The following is a 20,977-nucleotide window of genomic DNA, read 5'->3' as shown; positions in this document are numbered from 1 at the left end:
CTTATCAAGAATTCTTTGGGGTTTTTGCTTTGGGTTTTTGGGTTGTTTTTTTTTGGTTTGTTTTTTTTTTTTTTTAAGGACACAGGTGTCCAAGTGCCTAGGTTGGCATTGAATGTAAAATCCTGATCTGCCTTGATGCTGGTGTGGATTTGCTTTCCTGTCTTCAGCTCAGGCACACTGCTTATCTTGCTTTGAGAGAAGAACAAGAGCAAACTCACCAGTGTTGCTCCCTCCACACTCATTCTGTTAAGACTTCTTTTCTTGACTACAGCCAGATATGGGTTATCTTGAAGCATTTTGCTGTCCATAGGAGGTAATCCAATGAGTCTGTCTGTGGTGTCTATACTTTGACTTATTTGAGGAACTACTCACATATTCTTATACAAGCCTGATATATTTGCCTGTCCTCCTCGTCCTTCCTCACCCCCAAAGAACCAAAGGTGACAGAGAAGATTGTTATGATTATGTCCTTATCACTTAGAATTTGAGCACAGGGTGTCTTCCTGAAAGACTCTGAAAATCCACTGTGAACTGAGAGATATTTTTCTCTACTGAATTCCTTGGTGTAGAGAGTTTACTGCAGTTTCTTAGTGTCTCTGCTAACCATTTTCCTATGTTTCATTTCAGATGCTACAAATTTACCAAGGCCACAGTTGGAGAATTCTGGCTCCCTAGCTGAAGCATTTGTTCAGATGTCTGGCAACATAAGTGATGATTCTTGACAAATTTTCCTGTCAACAAATGGAAAGCAAGGAAAACATGTTGCATTTTGACTTCTAGAGAGACATGGGAAGGGACAGTGGAATTTACAAAATGCATTCAGGAAAATGGAAGTTCGAAGATGATAATCTAAACTGATTTTCTGATTGCCAAGACAAGTCTAGGGAAGAGGACAGAGAAACTATGGCAGGGAGACTGCATAATGGGGAAAAGAAGCTGGAAGAGCAAGAGTTCCAGCAGGAGCTCTTCAGGGAGTACATGCATTGCCCGAAGGCAGGCTGCACGGTATGTCCCTCTAAAGGTCCCTTATGCGCGGGCAGCATGTACCAGCTGCTCAACACAGTGCTTTGGTAAGACACAAGGCAGTGTTTATGAGACTTTCTTCTGGGTCATCCCCATGGTCCTCGGCCCTTATCTGTGATGGAAAAAAAAGGGATAAGAATCCACATAGTCCCTGTATTCTTTTTTGTACCACTTTTTAACAACTAGCTCCCAGTTGCTGGGGCATTCTGCTTGTTTGGTTTTCCCTTGGGGTTGTTGGCATAGCATGCTTTTTGCAGTGATCCTGCATGTTTTCTGTTTTAATAAATGTATTTTCCAGATTTTCTTACTCTGAGAAATAATCAAAAAGAATTTTAAAGCAACATTAGAGCAGTACTGTGTTGAAGTATAGTTGCCTGTCTATAGTGTCCTCACTTAAAATATGTCATCGCATGAAATTACCTTTGGTTAAACCTACCACTGCTATGTGGTGGAATCTCCTTCCCAAATATAGGTCAAAAGTGCTCTTCGGTCTTTTCTGTAGATGCGGTTGCATCTACAGACTTGTCCCAAGTCTAAGACATCCAAGCTGATGATAGTGGCCTAGTTCTAAGCACTGCACTTGTCTGATAATGTTTTTATTTAAGTAACCTGGGGAACTCTTTAATGTGAATTGGTCATTGCTAGTCTATTCATGACAAATATCATCATGGAGATGGGAGCTCCACTCAAGCTTTTCCACTGATGTTACATGATTTTTCCATATAGTGGCGGTGGATGTCTGAGTATCTTCTGGGCCAAATGAAAATAACAGCTTTTGATTTGAATAGTTTATAACAGGAAATTATACCCAGGTGAAAATGAATCATGTCTTGATTTTGAAGTGCATCCTAGAAATGGTTGGCTTTTTCAGGGAAAGGCAGGAGTTGGAACAGCTCTAGGAAGCCTCCTACAAAACGCTGACAAGCAGCTATCTACAAATGCTGTTCCAGGAGCTGTTGGGTAGGTCTCCAGAAGGCTGTGAGCTCAGGGTGTGTGGGCATGTGGTAGAACCCAAGCTGAAACAGGATGTCTGGCAGAAAGGCATTGCACTCTAACTGCTTACTCTGGTGCAGTTTAAATTCTCAGAGAGGTAATATGACAAGATTTTTTTAACTGGAGAATGGCAGTCCAGCTCTGAAGCCCCCACTGTGTGCTTTGGACCCTGTGCAGAGTATTTTTGCAAATTTGACCTAATGGAAAATGTTGATTACTGCTCTAAGGGGTTTGTATTCTTTATTTGTGATCTTTATTTTGTTGCTACCTTTATTTTTGTTGGGTTTTAAACTGTTTTCTACAAACTGTTTCCTTACCTTCATGTGTTTTGTTGTTCCAAGAAACGGATTTCTCTTTAAAGCACTTTTCAGATTATAGGTATTACTAATTTAATACTTAAAAAAAAAAAAACAACAAAAGAAACCAAAACAATACAAAAATAAAATAAGCACAAACAAAAAGAAACCAACACTCTTTGGAAAGAAGTGTCACTGAGTTAATGCATATGCCACTGTCATTCCCAGTCCCATGCAAGGCAGAACAGACGTTGAACGCATCACGTTTTTTTGTCCTTCTCTTGTTTCTGTGATTGGGAAAGCAATAAAAATGTTTATTTTGCAGTCTGTCATGATCTGCAGTAACTGTAGCTGTGAATGCATTATTGTAATGCTATAGGAGATAGTGCTGGCTTGCAGGTGTACAGATACTTTACATGAATACACACATCTCTCTGTCTCTGCACCACAGATGTCCAAGCACTTTAATTCAATGTTGGTCAATGTACAGATAAATGTCCAGTTATTAATGTATACTGTAGTTGTACAGAAAGACCCAAACCACTATGGGGACCTAAAGAACAAATAAGCAGCAAGAAATTATTTTTGTTCCAAATACAGATATGTGTCACAGGGTAGAAGATGACATGGAACAAGAATATGTGTGGAGATATTAGCAGAGTTTGGAAATAAACCCTAGTTCTCCAAACTTCCAGCCAGGTGTTCTACCACTACTCTTCATCTCCAAATGAGAGGTTGTGAACACTTGGCACCATTACTGTTATGTTTGATGTACAAGTCTGGTTGGAAGTAAATTGATTTGCTCTATGCTTTGGAAATGGCACTTTGTGCTTTGTAACTGTTTACATAATACATCTTTGTTACTGTTTTAATCTTATGTTTGCATGCCTTTAATATATGTTTAATATAAGAAGTAGTGGCATCCTGGAAATAATAATGTGTTTATTCTTCGTGATTTGTGGTGCTTACTGTTTTATTTTAACTGCTCTGTGTATTCATGAAAAAGGTTGCCACTGAGAAATTTTAATTTAATAGAGACATGGGAATTAAAGGCTGTCTTAATTTTACTAATAAAATGAGGGTGAGAGAGAGGACAAAGACTGTATTTTATGGTAATGTTAAGTGAGTCAGTGATAAACTATAAATCTGTTTCATCTTTGCCAATTTGGGAGCCATGACGATGATGTAGAGTTATTTATTTTGTGCAATAGACTTTTCTCAGTGTATCATAGCTTGTGTTTTTCACATGGCAGAACAGAAGAATTCCATAGCTTTACATTTCTGATCCATAACGTGTGAAATTTCAAAGGTTATTTTCATGATAGGAGTTTCAGAATGTAGAGTTGACATTTATGGAACAAATAGAAATCTGGGACAATGTCGCTCAATGCAACCAAGTGTTACATATCTTTGTTGTTAATAACTTAATTTTTAACATTCTCAGCATGTCATGCATTTAAGCTCAAATGAAAATGGTTTTCTGCATTAATGATTTATCTCTATGCTGCATATTTTCATTCTGAATTGAAAAGATGTGGGAAAGAAAAATAATGAAAGCATATCCCAAGTACCAGTAAAACCAGAGCATAGAGCTTGACAATTTGCTTTTGGTGCTCTTTCGGGGATGCATTTTTCCCCTCTCTCCAGTTAACTTTTAGTTGGTATTATTTCCTTTGATTCCTACTTCAAAGACAACTTTATTAGTTTTTAGTAAAGAGAGTCAACGCTTTTGTCACATTGGTGAAGAAGTCTTTCCTGTGTTAAGATCAACTAAATATGAAATGATTATTCCTAAGAACAGATAATGGCATTCATGAAACCTCCAACACACTGCTCTCCTCCAGCAGGAGCATAAACTCCCCAAAAAAGAGGAGGAGACTTGCTCTTGTCACCTCCTTATAAAAAACTGCTTGGAATTAGAAGATTGCTGTTAATTGTGTGGTGTTTTTCTTTTGCCATTTATGTTCAGAGTTTGTGTATGTTCAGTACTCAATTTTTTATGTTATTTTGGGTTCTTTGGATGAAAATGGATTGATAGGTTAGTTAAAGATTTTGGCAAGAAAAATAATTTCATTAAACAAATTAATTATGCCAAACTCTTTATAATGACCATAGCAGTGTTATTCAACAGATGGTCACTGGTTCATTTTTATGAATGAGAATATTGGGAATTCTCCATACTCGTTATGTGTGAGAGATTCACAGATGTCCTTTGCAAACCTGCTTGTGAAAGGCTGGATGTAAGTACTATATTTTGGTGGTGATTTTACGAGAGCTTTTAATGTTTAACTTGTGTCCCATGTGAACTTTAATTTTCTTTCTTTATTTATTTGTGTGCTGCACAGATAGGATGGTAGTAATGTTTTACAGAATATTTCGACAGTGATCAGTTCTAGGAATTTACAACTTGCAGCTTTTTTAACTGAAGCATTTAGTGCAAAGTGACTGAATACATTTGAAATGTAAACATAGCGTCTTGTTAAAGAAAAGTATACATTATGCAAGCCATTATATGTGCTATATGTGTTTCTCTCTTGCTTTCCATAGTAAAAATGACATCTTACCATTTGGTAAAATCATCAGCTCTTTCTTGCAGATCTGTAGGAAGCCCAGCTAGCAGATTGTGTATCTCTAAAAATGGATGAGATGCAAAAGGCTGTGTTGGTAAAAGATGCCAATGTAGTTCGTGTTAGTTACTGTTTCTGTATCTGCAGTGAGATCTGGAACAATTTTTCTTTGGAATGTGTTACAAAATTCCTCATTTTCCTCAGTTACAAATTTGACTCATCTACTTTGTGTTTATTCCCTTCAACGTAAGAGCCAAACCTAGAGATTTATTTGGTCATAATGGCTAGGAAAACACTAAATTAACTTGATGCACTAAGAGCTCAATATAGCAAAACCTTTGGTGCATGTTTCACTTTGAGTAATCCCATTGATTTCCCAGCTAAGTAGAATTAATCTTTGGATACAAGATTCTTGTCTTATCCTGCAGTAGTCTTGTTTCTTAAAATTAATATCCCTCAGGCCAAGTGTAGAGAAGTTATACGTTCATCCTTAGCAGGGGCTGCTCAGGGTGCCCTTGGTTTATACTTAACTTGTTCTGGTGGTTGGCTTTACTGGTACCTAGGTGTCAGTCGGCAATTTTTCCCTCTGCTGGGCTGGTTCTAGTGCTATCTTGCAAAGACTTGTCTATCCAAAATTTCAGATCTTGAAGCTTAAATTCAAAGAGGAATTTAACACTAAATCATTGTGAGTAGCTGGGAATACTAAGTCCCAGTAAACAGGATGACTGAGCAAAATCTCAGCTATTTCTTTACCCTGCAAATCAAATGTTAGATTATTTACTTGATACTTTTGTATCCTCCATCCCTGAAGGGTTCAAGGCCACGTTAGATGGGCCTTTGAGGAACCTGGTCTAGTGGAAGGTGTCGTTGCCTGTGGCAGGAGAGTTGGAACTACATGATCTCAAAGGTCCCTTCCAATCAAAACCATTCAGATTCTATGATAGAAAGGCATAGGGAACATAATTAATTTCTTCTCTGGGCTCAGTATAATTCATTGGCACTCCGTGTTAAAACTTTGATGTAGATTTTTATTTCCACATGGGTTTGTTTGGTTTTGGGTTGGGTTGGGTTTTTTTTTTTTCATTCTACAACCTGTCCTTCAGGTGTCCATGTGTGTAGCTTTACTGTCAGTTTGAGTTATCCCATACAGATTTCCAAGTTAATTATGTGTCCTGTATGGTGATCAGTTCCTTCCATTGTGAAACTGGTGGAGATAGGGGAGGGACTGTCAGTGAAACAATGGCTGTTAGGAGAAAGGAAACCCTGAAAAGCAAATGTGTGTCAAAGGGAAATGGTGTATGTAAGATCTGTGCTTGGTCCTCACATGTTTGGGTGCTTACCGGAGCTCAGAAGTGGACTATGCCTAAAAGTAAGTAGTTCTGGTAGCAACACTTGCATGCTCCCAGCTGCATTCCCTGCTGCTTGTGGTTCTGAGTGTCAAGGCAGTGCTGGGATGAACTGTGCTGTCTTGCAGTAACGCTCTGTGAGCATGGGGTGGCCTGTGCTTCTTGGAAGTGCCAAATTAATTGCAAAAATGTATCCTTAAGGTCCACAAGTGGCCGTCCTTGAAGGTCATGAAAGAAGGTAAGTGGTGTGCCTGACAAAGACTGGGTATGGCTGCTCTCACTCTGACACACTGACGTGTCACCTAAGGTGTACAAATGCTTCCTACCTGTCACTGATGGAGGATACACTGCTGCTTACTTTCTGTCATGTGTGGGAGTTGTATCTAAAGCATTGAAAATCAACTATGAATCTACCTTTGTCACAGTGGCTGTATAAATCATTAAAATGGTATTTCCTTAAGGATGCTGGCAACAAGGCTATGGTTGTAAAGAGGTGTAAATTGTCTTGAAACGGCAAGAGCAGGCTAGAGGAAAAGATGGGACATCGTTTGGGCTCTTCCTCCTTTGTCTAGGGTATGACACTGAGGATGGATATTTCTTCTCTTTGCTCATCAGGCAAATGAGGCTGTGGGGCACAATAATAAAGGTTGTGGTTATACTGGTATGCTGTTGGCACAGAAGTTGGCTGTCTTTTCAGTTAATTTTTACTGGACTATCTGTTACTGTCTAAGTTGTGTTACTATATAAATAAGGACCACTTGGTTAGCTTGGCAGGGCTGTGCACTGAGGGTCATTTTTGGCATTTTGGGGAATTTTTGAGAAATTTTTGTATTTTCTGTCCACAAGTCTGGCTGTACTTGCTCAATACCAGTAGAAATTTTCTGTTTCATACATGCTGTTCTTTGTGTCTTTCTGCTTGTTTCCTTGGTTCAGTGCAGATTTGACCAGCTTCCTCTCTTTGTTCAATTTCAAGTGTTCTAATTTGCTTTTTATTGCAGCGTGCTTATGTGTCTTTTAAGAAGTGTGCTATAAAAAAGGTCAATCAATGAAATAGCTTTTGTGTGGCTTTGTGTATTTTATGTTGTGTAGTGTGTTATTTAGAGCAATAGAGTGACATCGATTTTATTTTCAGAGAGTTTTTTTTTATTATTTAGCTATGTGAACATTTTGGCAAGATATTACAGATTAATTGAAGTTACAGACCTAAACCTTACAAGGCATCAGTCATTCGTGTTCATAAACCTACAGGGATAATTCATATAAAATATGTCCCTTGTTGCTATAGTATTACTTTAATAAATCCTTCTCTAGATCATAATACAAATCACAGTTACAAAAAGAGTGTGCACTGTAATATTGAAGAAAAGCAGACAGAAGGGTAGGAGAGATCTGTATTAAGCCCAGCCCATTCTGATTAATTCCAGAATTGTAATGCTTGGAGAGCTACTAATTGGCAGGTGTTCATATCTGTACATTTTAAAATCTTTGGAATCAGATAACATTTTTTGTATAAAACAGCCTGACAGGTATTTGCTATTTCTAATCTTTAAATATTTGGCATTACATTATCAACCCTGTATTTGATCCATTTATGAAACACAAAGCACTTCCATTTGTAGAGATTTATTCTTGTATCATTTTTTCCCAGATTTGCCAGAACACCATCATGTTCGTGTTCTGAAGGTTAATGCCCAAAGTCAAGCAGACAGAAGCCAAGTGCTGCAAGGTTTCCAAGATTAGGACTGATTCCCTTCACGAAAATAAATGATTCCTGCCATGTTCAGTGATTTTGTGCAGCACTACTCACGGCTGAGTGAGTGCATCAATACTGTAGTCCTTACATGCTGTACATACTGATGACACTCTGTGTTAACTTGATTGACTGAGCAGTATACTGAGAGGATGCACCTGCGAGAGATGTGCAGACATATATATTTTTATTCTGATTTTGAAACATTTATTTTACATTTTCTTTACTTAGAAGCCTTAGTTTCACATTCCATGGGTTATCATGTTGTACTGCTAAGGTAGAGCAAATAGTTATATGTGCTTCTTTATTGTCAAAATGATTGGAAAATAATCTAAGGTGCATCTTCTTTCTCTTTATAAAAAAAAAAAAAAAGCCTGATTTTATATTTAAAAGGAAAATGACATAAAGGGAACAAGTATGAATTCTGGCAAGTCAGTAGCTATGTAAATCGTGCTTATTGTAAGAGATTCAGTTTAATGGTATAGAAATGTCTCATGTTATTCGCTTATAAGCATTATTTTTTGTTACATTTTACATTTTGTTATCATTTTTGTAGGCTTTAAGACAACAGCAGAAAAGAAGAAATGGAGTCTCAATGATGGTAAACAAGACTGTTCCTCGTGTTGTTTTGACACCATTAAAGGTGTCTGACGAGCAGTCGGATTCTCCTTCAGGTAAATAGCTAAAGGACCTTTTGCAAGATCAGCTGGAGGTACACAGCATTCCTCTGAATCAGCTGTGTAGCGCACAGAATTTGGATCTGCTGAAATAATGTTTCCACTTGGTGGCTTTATTTAACGTCTACATTTCCTCATCAAATCTGGTGTCTGAAGGATAGAGATTTTGCTTTAATACAGAATGTAAGGCATGCAATTAAATGACAATTGATAATAGCAGCTGTAAAGTAATGCAAAGTAACATTTTGTTTGGCACTGGAACTCTGATGGAGCACCACATGCTGGTATTCAGTGTCTCAAAAAGGGGAGGTGGGGAAAAAAGACAAGCTTCTCTGTGAATATGAATTTGTGTCTCAATTCTGCATTGCAATACTCAGATCCTTTTGTTAGCTTTTCTTCTGGTACTATGCTTATCACTGCAGCATAACCTTGACCTTTAGTTCTGGTGGTTAAGTTGCTTCATTTTAAGAGATTTCTATGGCTATGTTTAACACAAATTGACAATTTTATTTTCAGGTATATCTATATATCCAGGTATATTCTTCTATAAATGTTTCTTCACAAAGAAATGACCTTTTTCCACCTTTATATTACTTTACTGCCCCATAAATTGTGGTTAAAATATTTTTAAAGATATCCCTTAGGCATTATAGGAAAATTTTATTTTTATTAGATAAATGAACATTTTTATTGACTGCAGTGTTCAGTAAACTTTAGTTTTCAGCACTTAATTGATTTATTGAGCTTTTACTTCCATTTCCTCTGATGATGAGGATTCATACTGTAACCAGAAAAAAGTGTATTGCCTTTCAGCAAATAGATGTCGATTTTTTTTAAATCCTATTTTCTTAGGGGGTGCTGGGGGGATTGTTGGTACACGTGCATCAGTATCACATTTGGCGGGTTTTATTTTTTCCTAAGGATCTGAATCTAAAAATGGTGAAGCAGATGGTTCTGATAAAGAGATGAAACATGGGCAAAAGTCTCCAACAGGAAAACAAACCAGCCAGCACTTAAAGAGGTTAAAAAAATCTGGTTTAGGTGAGTAGGAGTGAAATAATTACCTTGCTTGTTATTGTAATACTGACATTTTTCTAAACACTGTGTTTTCCCTAGAAGTTTTATTTTTCTGGTTTATCTGTGCAGCTGACCCTTTCTCAAGAAATCATCTTTCTGGCTGCCTGGAAGATCCATGGGCAATTTTTCTCCCCCCCCACCCCAGAATGCTTTTCTATAGTTGCTTTTTAAAGGTTGGCAGACCTAAGCAACTGCAGACAGAGAGGTCATTTAGCGATTAGCTTCTGATTGCTGCATCAGGATTTTCTGGGGGATGGGGGCACATGTACTCTTTCTTCCTGTTAAATTTGCTTGCAGCCTAATACGTATTTATTCCCAAAGTCAATAGCATATTTGCTCACATACCTGCCCTATTAGAAGTTTACCTTCTTTTCTTCATTTCTGTTACTCCATGACATATAGAGATTTGACATATAATTTTTGGTTGATTCTCTTCCTTTGTTTCTTCGGTTGGATCCTTAATTATTTTGAAACTACATCTCTTGAAGTGGTAGATAGAGTTTCTGGGTTTATTTTCTGTGCTTTTTAGCAAGATTCATGGATGATGATCTGTAATTAATGAAGAATTTTCTCTGAAGAGATGATAAGAGTAAATTCTCAGTAGCTTCATGTGATAGGCAGATTTTCCCGCTCTGCAGGAAATATAATTGGAAATGTTCCCTAAGGAGAAGATAATGTAGTGTTCACTAAGACTCTTGTCTCAGCTAAAGTAAAGTAGAATAATTGCATAACTGTTTCTTTATCTTTACAAAGGACTGCTTGCATTCAGCAGACTACTGAATCATTTACAGGAGCATTTTGCAACATGGCCATATTGGAAAAGTTAGCAAACAAGCTTTTTATAGTGGCTGGATCATCCATCCATCTGTCTTCATGGTGATAAGATTGTTCTTCTTTATTAATGATCAGGCCTTGTTCTATTTTTATGTGTAACTATCCTGTAAAATACCTTGAAAGTATTTTAATTCATAAATGGCATAGCTTGGTTGTTAAATATGCTATTGGCAGTTCCTGGTGAACTGTATCCTGAAATTATTATTGGATCACAGCCTTCCATGAAAGTGCATTTTGGTTTCCTGTATGTTCTCTCTGCAGATTATTGATCAGTCTCTTAGAGGGATAGCTAGTCCTTCATGTTCACCCAATGGCATTATTCAAACCCAAAAATGCTCCTTCAGTGTTACAACTTTTGCTATACAAAGATATGTTCAATTTCAGATGATTTCCTGTAACTTAATGAACTTAATGAAGGCTAAAATATGTAATTTGATGTATACGTTCCTCCCCAGCCTCAGATATTTCATCAATTTTTATCTGATGGTACCAAATGGAGAGTGAATTTATTAAATTGTTTTGTAGACTTCAGAAAAAATCCTCTGGCCTTCTGGGACACCATGCTTGGAATGTGAGGAACTGTGTATCAATTTTAATGGTTTCTGTTCTCATACCTACTGAAATGTTTCTCTTATGACACATATTTCTTGGGATACTAATACAACAGTTGTTGAACATTTTTGAGAATAGGTTCAGTGTCCTATATAATGCACAATTCAGTTCCAGACACTGTTTGATTGTCTGAAACTGCTGATCTGCCCGATATTCACTGTATGTTGTGATTGGTAGACTTTCTGAGCTCCCATTAAATATGATGACTTTTTCCCCCCTTTTAGTTAACTGATTCTGCCAACTGTGTGATTTCTATCCTTTTCCTATTTTGCTTTTTATACTTCAGTGTAGAACCATAGTGCTTCCAACCTTTTCATAGTTAATTATCTGTGCTGGAGACTAATCTCTTCCAAGAAGCTGTAAGCTTGAGTTTCTCTCTCATCTTTGAGGTTCTATTTCTGATCTGGGCAGTGATCATCCCAAACTCTGGTTTGCAGCTCTATAAGGATTCAAAATGTGTTTGTGGAAAATGATGTAAAACCCATTGTCATATGTTTTGTCATAAACTTCTCCCAGAGTTACTAGCTTTGAAGTAGTGGCATATTCTTGTATTCCACAGAAATACTGCTTTCCATGCTACTCCAAAATACTTCGCTAAATCTGAGTACAAACTTGAGGGCTTCATTAAAGGTCCTAAACTAGCCATAGCAAGGGTGAGGGGGGAGAATTTGTGGTTCTTCTGAACAGTTTTGGGTTATTTTTTGAAGTATGCCTATCCTGGGCATCCACAGTTTGTTACTGGCCTATCATGCTAGGAATAAGACACATATTTCTTCCAAAAGTTGATAAAACCGCCATAGCAGCCTGTGAGCAGTAGTATTTTAAATAAATCAGAAAATATGTGACCCAGTCACACAGAATTGGGTTTGACTTTCTGATACTGTCTTGGCTTTTTACACTATTAAAATATCTGCCACTGAAGGACATTACTGATTTTGTAGTCATTTGTCTTGTTTTAGTTTGGATCATCTGTATGTGTATGTCTTTCCCTAGGATATGAAACATTAGCTGGGGAAAATGTTACTCCAGTTTTGAGTCACTTAGGAGATGGGGATGTGCATTCTGTATTGATTAAAGAAAAGCATATACATACAGACGTTAAAATCAGATACATCATACTACTTGTGTTACACTTGGGGAACTGTTTTCTTTTTGCATTTATATTTAGTGGGTGGAACAGATGGTAAGGACAGTTTATTGTGATGCATTCATGGAAATGAGCACTTCTTCCATACAAATGTCCTTTAAACCAGGGCATTCATTTGTTTGTAATGGAGTCTTTGCTGTACTGAAATACAGTATGCTGGAAATATGTGTTGGAAAAGGTTATCTTGTGCTGAGTGCAACGTAATCCTTGTCTTATTCAGTTAGTATTGTCTGCTGTAAAGTAAAAGGAAATTGCAAGAATGTCTGTGGGAGGCTGTGGCTGAAGGGAAGCTTTTAGAATTTACAAATCTGCATTTTCTTACCTTTGTATGTTTTGTGGGTGATGTTAGAGTCTTTCTGGGGAGCCTATTGTAGGCCTTGCAAGAAAGCTAATGCATAATTGCATGAATTTTATTGGTGTTACTGTTAAGTAGTTTGTAGCATTTGAGAAGTTCCTAATAATCAGTTTGCCAAAATTCATCCATTTGTAAAATACATTTTTTCTTTTTAACATGTCAGTTGCAGTGCTTGTGGAGAGGTCCTATGTGAATGCAAAATGCCATCATTGCTCATAGCATTGGAATAATCTTTTCAATTGCTTTTTTTAGAGATTCAGCTGGAGTTTGTGTATTACTTAGTTATAAAATAATGTCACCCCTTTTGTAGCATCTTTAAAATTTTTGAAAGTACAAAATCTGGAGAAGTTTCCTGGGAAAGGTTAGAAGCTTTGAGTTTGTCGAGCCATCTGAGCTGCCCACTTCTTCCATTTACATATTATCATAATATGTTAAGACTGAGAGGAAAATAGAATTATAGCAGTATGTATATACCCTGAAGCAGGTAGCAGTAATTGCGCTTTAAGGACCTTTAAAAGGTACCTTTTAAATTTTATCCTAGAAACAATAGCAAAATGAGACCACAAGGAGCCTCCAGTGGTCATCTGTTTCTTTCATCAGTCATAGGGCAATCAGTCATACATCAGTCATTCCCGAGAGGTATTTGTCTAACATATTCTTGAAGATTTCCACTGATGGAGACTGTATTGCCCTCCTATGCATCTAATCCAGTGTCTCTTTGTCTTTGGTGGTTGAAAGCTGTCTTTTCCCAGTATCTTCAGAAATATTTCTTACTGTGCAAGAGTTAGGTTGCTATTTGGTGTGGACAGTAAGAAGACAGTGTCCCTTACCATTTTGCATCAACCATTTATGTATTTCCCCTTCTCTCTGCTGAGTCTTTATCTTACTTATTCCCAGGTTTTCATTTTTCCTCACAACCTTGTTTTCTAAACCTCTGATAATTCCTGCTGCTGCCTTCTGTGTGCTGATCATTTGAGATCATAGGTTCTTAAGATAATTCTGAAAAATTCATGTTTTCAGATACTCATTTAACACATTAAATAATCTCATCTCTATAATCACTGTCTATTTTAGTTTTAGCCAACACTGTTGGCTTTTAGTTTTAGCCAACACTGTAGTTTTTAGCCAACACTGTTGGACAAGTTACATAGGCCATAGTGCACTGCATGGCAAAAGAGAAGCTTTCTGTAATGACTGATTCACATGAAACTCATCAAGCAGCCTTTTACTTGGAAGTAGATGTTTATAATTGCTTGATATCATGATGGAAATTTTCTGCTGCTTCTGAGTTGAGCTGGTGTCTTGAGCTGGAAGTAAGAACATGTCATCTGTGATATTTACTGGAACATGGGTCCTGTTAGAGCTTAAGAGACAAATACAGGGAAAATAGAAGCTGGTAATACACCTAGAAAAGGCTGTGCTACCCTTTTCACAGTACTGTTTCTCTGGAGCTTACTGTATTATAAAATAAAACTAAAAACATAGAAAGAAGACTTGTTCTTATTCTCTTCTTTTTTTTTTTTTTTATGTTTAAAGTTATTTCTGTTTATTTACTCCAGGACATTTGAAATGGACCAAAGCTGAGGATATTGACATAGAAACACCAGGATCTATTCTAGTGAACACTAACCTGAGGGCTTTAATAAATAAACACACCTTTGCTTCTTTACCTCAGCATTTTCAACAATACCTCCTGCTTTTGCTTCCAGAAGTAGACAGGCAGGTAAGTAGCATAATGCAATATTTTTTCCTTTAATGAGATTTTTTTTACAATGTATATGCATAGGCTGATCTGATTGACAAGGAATTGTTACAGGAAAGAGTAAGAAGTTTTCCATACTTTCTGAGGTAGAACTGTTAGATGTGGGATGACTACATTTTTTATCTAAGTGTCAACCAGCTCCTGCTTCCTTTCTTTCTGGAAACTCTGCAAGTTCCTGATTTGTCTAAATGGAAACTAGCCAGCAGATCTTTTGAACTTGCCAAATCTCTTAATCAGCTTTCCTACCTATGTTTTTGAAGGTAAACTTCTCATCTTCAAGACTTTATTTACGTTGATTCTCTTTTCATCTGCGATCTTCCTGGGCATTCTGCCAGCAGTGTCCAGGTCAATATTAGTTCTGTTAGTTTCTTCTCCCCTCAGATTTTACACGTGCCTATGTATGCATCTGCTTGGCTCCAGTGCACTGAATCCATTCATTCACACCTTTTGTAAGGAAGTTCTTGTTCAGACATCGCAGCTGCAGGCTCGTAAGACTTGTTAATCAGTTCTGTTGAGGAGAATGATTTGGGGAGTAACTGCGGGGAAAATAAAAGTTCAATTTCATGTTGTTTCCTACAATGTCTGATTCCTTCTGCATTTGTTGGCCAGATTGCAGGCATCTTAGAGCAAGAAAAAAATCCTTCCATCATGTTTAGCAGTTAAAATAGCAAAAAGAGCCCAAACCAATATCATTTACTCACTTGCCTGACTTCCAGATTTAAACAATCTTACCAATTTCAATGGGGAATACTCATGTACTGAATTCTGACACATTAAGTGACCCAAATAAACTTCTTTTTTTTTTTTTTTTTTTTTGCAGATGGTCAGTATCCCTCGTCTTCTATAATAACTTAAATAACTTTAATAGTCATTGAAATGACTGATTAAAACCTTCATCTAAAATCATTACGTTAAATGCCATGGTTTCATTTCTTAAACGGTTAGTAGTTAGTGTCTACCACAGTAACACAAGGGAAAGCAATACAATATGAGACAAAAAAGAGAAAGAAAAAATGTATTGATGTACTCAGCCTCCTATCAAATTAGACACTATGTTGTGGACTAAAATTACGCACTTTGGTAATGGAACATTTGTAAAAGAGCATTAAGCCACAGCCATAAGGAGAAGCAATGTAAATTTTTTTGTTCTCAGGCTCCCACAAGGCAGTCAGATTCGGTATTTACAAATTTTAAAAGAAACCTTTTCCCTACTGTAAAACAGAGTTCAACTTAGTGCCCAGCAAGTGTTTTGATTTTTCTTTTATTTCCAGCTAATTGACCAGAAGAGATTAAAAAAAATAAAATCTGTGAGGTAAAATTATGTTTTCTCTCCAACCACTGAAGATCCCAGTGTTCATGAATTATATTTCAGGGGCAGGGCCTTATTAAGAAGTTTCACACTTTAAAATTTATTTTTAGAAATGGAAGTTCTGGAACTGTCAATTCATTTAACTTCTTATCAGGGTCCCTACAGCAGAGTTTTTGGCAAAGAAATCAAGAGAATATTTGTTGAATTTAATCACACCTCAGTAGTTAAAAGCAATGCATTTCTTTTTAATATTTATTTCAGAAAGCACTCGCACAACGCATAAATTGCAGGTATTATTTCAAAGGCCAGACACTACATATTTGTACATTTACTTCATAAATAAACTAGTCGCAAAAGAGCATGTGCTATGAGACATTTACAGGTGTCCTTCTGTCTTGTCATCTTCTCACAGCGTTCTGTGGGGGTGGATACCATACAATATTTTAATGTGCGTTTGGAAGGCAGGAGTCTCCATTTCTGGAAGGTTAATGGAAATGTTTGGCCTCTAAGTGTGATAGTTTGGGGGTTGTTTTCTATTGGGAGTGAAATAGTCTTGACTACTCACTTTGTGGAAGTCTCAGTAGAGAAAGAATTGCATCCCTTTCTTGATATCTGAGAATATGTTCTTTGCTATGCCTAAAGGGTAGCATCTCTGATACAGGCTGATGAAAAAAATTGAACTGATACTCTTCCTTCGTGTGGCAAGTGGAAAATGCCAGTGTAGTACTCGAGGATCAAGTGAGAGGGAGAGAGAATTCCAACCAGGGAGTCTCTTGTGTTGGTCACTCCAACTGGGCAAAACAATGTTGTTCAGCATTCCTCTTTTATTTCTACTTTCTAAATTAACAGACAAGCAAAAATGGTGTAAAACTATTCTTTGATTTAGCTGCCCATCTCTAAGGGTTAAGGTTTTTTTATATTGGCCTTTTCTTGTTTTGCCTGAGAATTCCTACTCCTGCTCTTCTGGCTCCAAAGTGTTTCCTACCTGTGTGCTGCTCTCCAGTTGTCTGCTGCTGTCTTCCCCAGAGAAAACTGTATGTCTGTGTTGTCATGTGGATATAGTATGTGAAGCACTGTAATAAATGGCACTATAAAAGTGTAATAGAGTTATGCTATTTGTATATATAAAGTGATCTGTGAAATAAATTACTAACGAAGTGCAGTCTCATTTAGGCTTTATTACTGCTCCACATAGGAAAACCCTATGATGAATGATTCTTTGTCATTTCTGTCATAAACACCGTTTTCCTGGGTGGTATAACTCCTCCTCCTTAAATCGTACTGAGCTGAAACTTGTCATGCATATGCCGCTTTGAATAAGCATTTTTAGAAACCATTAGTGAAGGAAGTTGAGGTCTTCCTTCTTTGTGTGTGTGTGCAAGTGCTTATTGTAAATAAGTTATTTCCCTCTCAACGCTGGCTAGTCTAATATGTTTTTAAGAAGTTCAGGGCCAAGTCAGAAGCCTCATGGAATATGTTTTAGGATTTTTTTTTTTTTCTTGGCATATGGGATAGTGTTCAAATTTTATGGTGGTTATCAGGCAGCCATGGGAGCCCCTTATGGAACAGGAGCCATGAGAGTCGCTTATGGAACAAAGGGCCGTAAGAAAGATGTCCCAGAATAGATTGAGAACAGCTCTGTTGTTGATGCTGTCCTTTTTCTTACTCCAGCTAGATTTTTGTCAAAGGAGAAGTGCAGGATCATTACTTTTTTTTTTCCTTAGGAAAAGGTAAGTTGTATCATCAGTTTTTCACACTTGAAATTGGTTTCAGCTTTTATATTAGTTTTAACTGTATTTCACTAATAATGAGGTCAGTGTGTAATTTTCTATATTCAGAATGCTTACAAAAGAAATTGGAGCAAGTTGGCAGTTATGGTAGATACGTTTTGTCAGTGATTTGCTTTCATTTGGGTTCACAGCAAAATAGTATGTGGACATTGTTCAAAGAAGCAGCCATGTCCAGACAGGTCTGCTTAGCATGCTGCTCCAAAACATTGCGTCGATACTGAGAATTTTGTATCTGAAATTTGAACATCCAGATTTTCAGCTCTTTGTTAATCTATAGGGAATCAAATGCTTCCAAACTTTGAAGCTCAGCTGATACAGAAGCCTGTTGGGTGATCCCCCACAAGACCTAGATGACTGAGCTGGCAATAAGAAAGCACGTAGGTGTAGAAACTATATAGAAAGCAAACTCTCTGCACAAAAGATTTCAGTTGTCACAAATCCCAACAAAGTATTTTTCTTTTCAGCTCTAATTAGAACATTCTACAGCTGAAGAACAATCGAATTTTCATCAAAGAATACCTGCTTCTAATATTAATACATCAAGCTGATAATTACATGTAACAGAAGCCTTCCTGACCACCTCTCAGCAAATACTCGTCTTCAAAGCAGGAAGTTTCTCAGTGTACCTAGATTGCTATACTGCATCAGTGTCTCTTTAAATATTAATTACACAACTTCTGTTGTGCAAGGATGAGTAACACATCTGTATGACAGGATCCTGAAAAGGAATGGCAGCTGATCTTGTTTATACCAGCTTTCCTTGTTGTTATTACTAGGGAGTCAAATTCCTGCTGTTAACACTGGGGTATAAGCAAAAGGAAGGGAAATACACCCGTGTAGTTAGTAAGCTTCCAAGAAGTGCTGCCTTATCTGAATAGCAGCAGAAAACTTAAGTGATTTTACTTATGCTTAGAGAGCTAAACAAAATGTTCTTTCCTGAATGCTCTGAAAACAAAATGTCTTCACAGACTCTAGAAATGCTTAACAACTTTCTGATCTTTGAGGATTTAACCCCTTGTTCTGTATTTTCTCTTCTGATAATGCTGGGTTCTTCTGAGCCTCTTGTGGTTTGCACCTGCCCTGCCCTTTCACATAGGATGAGAATTTCCTTCTGCAAAAACACCCATGAAGGATCTCAGAGGCTCCTCAGACCTGTGTATTAGGTTGCAATGTTATTTTGTCTGACAGAACCTACTCATGAAGAGCATTTAAAACAGTAGAAGATATCCTAGTAAAAATTATCAGTTCTTAGCTTTACTTGTTTAATGAAGTAAATTTAGCAATCCTTTATTTTATTCTCTGAACCAATCTACATTTTATAGATAGTTGAGGTAGTTACTTAAATTCAAAATTCAAAACTTAAAAACTCTTATGGAACTTAAATTCAAAATTCAAAACTTAAAAACTCTTATGGAAATACTTAAGCCATGTAGTATTGCAGAAGTGCCTGTGAATATTTCATGCTTATAGTAAACCAATCTGCTACAAAGAAAGCCATGACTTACAAATCAAAAAACTCAAAAATGGGTCAAAACCCACCTTAATCTCTTTCTTTTAATTTCTAAATCAGTGAATTCCAAAATAATAACTGTTTCTTGGGTCAGTGCCAGTATTGTTGCTATGTAACAACATTACAGCAACTTGTCACTTCAAGGTCAGAGTAGGTTCTGTGTTTATCTCTTGGTCTGTTCTATTTACATAGATGCTAGCACTTCCAGGTTAACTATATCACCTTGAAAGGATTCCCTTTCACCTCATGTTGGAAAAGGGCACAGGTTGCTGTCAGTTAGTGATTTTCTCAGTTCTGTTTAAGATAGTTAGAAGTAATTGTGAGGAGGTTGTCTACAGATTTCTATTTAAGAACCTCTTTGTTTTCATGTAGTATGAATCAGCTTAATTTCTGTTCATACTATTTGAGCAGTGATAACAAGAGGTAACCATTGTTTTCATTGTGCACAAATTACTCCTACTCCTGGGCACATCAGTTAAAGTTCTGCAGTGGAGTGGGTAAGGAGCAGTACACAAAATTGTTAGGCATGTAAAGACAAGGAGAGAGGTCTGGTGTCTGCCATTCTGACACTTAGTATTTATTTGATTCTTTGTAATCAAAAGAATAATATAAATACTGTTTAGTATCTATCTTACTTTATATTAGTTTTATATTAAAAAAGAGTAAGCAAAGTTTTATTTTCACAGTTCCTTCCTTGTAGCAGTGTAAACATCTTGTTTGCTTTCTTAACTTTATCAGTACTTGAGATTATATTTGCCATTGGAATTTCAGCATTTTCTTTATAAAACATCAAACTGCAGAAATTAATCCTGTTTGTATTATTTTCTCCCAGGTTTGTTTTACATTTCTCTCCATGGAATTATGTGTAGTAGGAGTTAAATGGTACCCTTATATTACTTAGCTCTCTTTTCTGCTAATACTGCAACCTTTTAGCTGTCCTTTTCAATTCTTTATCACCAGTAGCTTTCAAATATTTATTATTATGTTCCTGTAAATGTTTTTTTTTACACCAAAATAGTTGTCGGGTTATGACAAAAGGACTTAGTTCAGAGGAGAACATTTGCAATAGAAGGTTAAATGTAAGATGTCTTATACACCTAAACATATTTAAAAAGCTGTAAAATTGGCACCCCTGTGTGTGTAGTAATTGAAGGTCATTTTATTTCACATTTCTTCCTTTAACTGATATTTTTTCTTTGATTTATTGGTTAATGTGAATAGCATGGCACTGTTGTAATGTGCTTTATTTGTACAGCTTTATTAGGGTAGTTTTAATATAAGTATATTGCATACTAGATGGATGAAGAAATTCCAAAGCATTTAAGCTGCCTTTTCAATAAGAATCTGGAGCTCTGATTCCTGACCTCAGCTATCCAGGGGTGTTCAGAGAGATTCCTAGCCCCGTCTGGCCCCTTTGTCCTTGTGCAGCAAATTAATACATCTTTTACCCAATGCAGGTGTATGGATGGTGTATCTGCACATTTCACAGTCGTGTATTAACAACAAACATCAGTTTCGCTTTACATGAGTTGAAAGCTGAAAAATTTTACTTCAAAATCCTTGTTGGCTTTAGCTACAGGAATATTCTTGTAGCTTCCCTAGTGGAATCCAGTAAGGCTCACCGCAGTTGCATTGCGATTTCACTGCTCTGATTGGTGTGGTAATGGAATTCTTGTTTCCTCTTTTACAATAATCCTTAGAGGTCCTTCTCAGTACTTCTGCATATATGAACAGGAAGATTTACATTTTTTATTAGATGACATGTTTTTTGTATATTTGCAGGCTTCATCATTGTATTTCAGAAGTATGAATCAGTGTTTTCCACTATGCTGCATCCATGTTGTGGAAGTTCTTGTTTTATTTTTAAAGCCCTATCTACAAGCTCTCATCACACTTCAAGCGTGTCTCACCTTTATGAGCAAGCTTTGT

At 36.8% G+C, this 20,977-nt stretch overlaps 1 protein-coding gene across 5 annotated transcripts in view; it reads left to right on the top strand.

The window, feature by feature from the left end:
- Positions 1-20,977, top strand: part of ASXL3 (ASXL transcriptional regulator 3) — a 125,212-nt gene that overhangs the window by 72,092 nt on the left and 32,143 nt on the right. For 3 of the 5 annotated variants that reach the window (XM_061448571.1, XM_061448570.1, XM_061448572.1), the window contains 3 exons: positions 8,532-8,649; positions 9,574-9,693; positions 14,237-14,400. In XM_061448571.1, coding sequence (XP_061304555.1) covers positions 8,532-8,649; positions 9,574-9,693; positions 14,237-14,400 — 402 coding nt within the window. Of the gene's footprint in view, positions 1-627; positions 1,006-7,341; positions 8,039-8,531; positions 8,650-9,573; positions 9,694-14,236; positions 14,401-20,977 lie in introns of those variants that run through there. The other 2 variants (XM_061448573.1, XM_061448574.1) reach the window with 2 other exon arrangements.

The sequence above is a fragment of the Pezoporus flaviventris genome, unplaced genomic scaffold (assembly GCF_033815535.1).
Source record: "Pezoporus flaviventris isolate CSIRO_AGI_PZ_B2104156 unplaced genomic scaffold, CSIRO_AGI_Pfla_v1 ptg000007l, whole genome shotgun sequence".
Taxonomy (NCBI): Eukaryota; Metazoa; Chordata; class Aves; order Psittaciformes; family Psittacidae; genus Pezoporus; species Pezoporus flaviventris.
The sequence above is the reverse complement of the archived record's forward strand: the minus strand, read 5'-3'. Positions and strand labels throughout refer to the sequence as shown.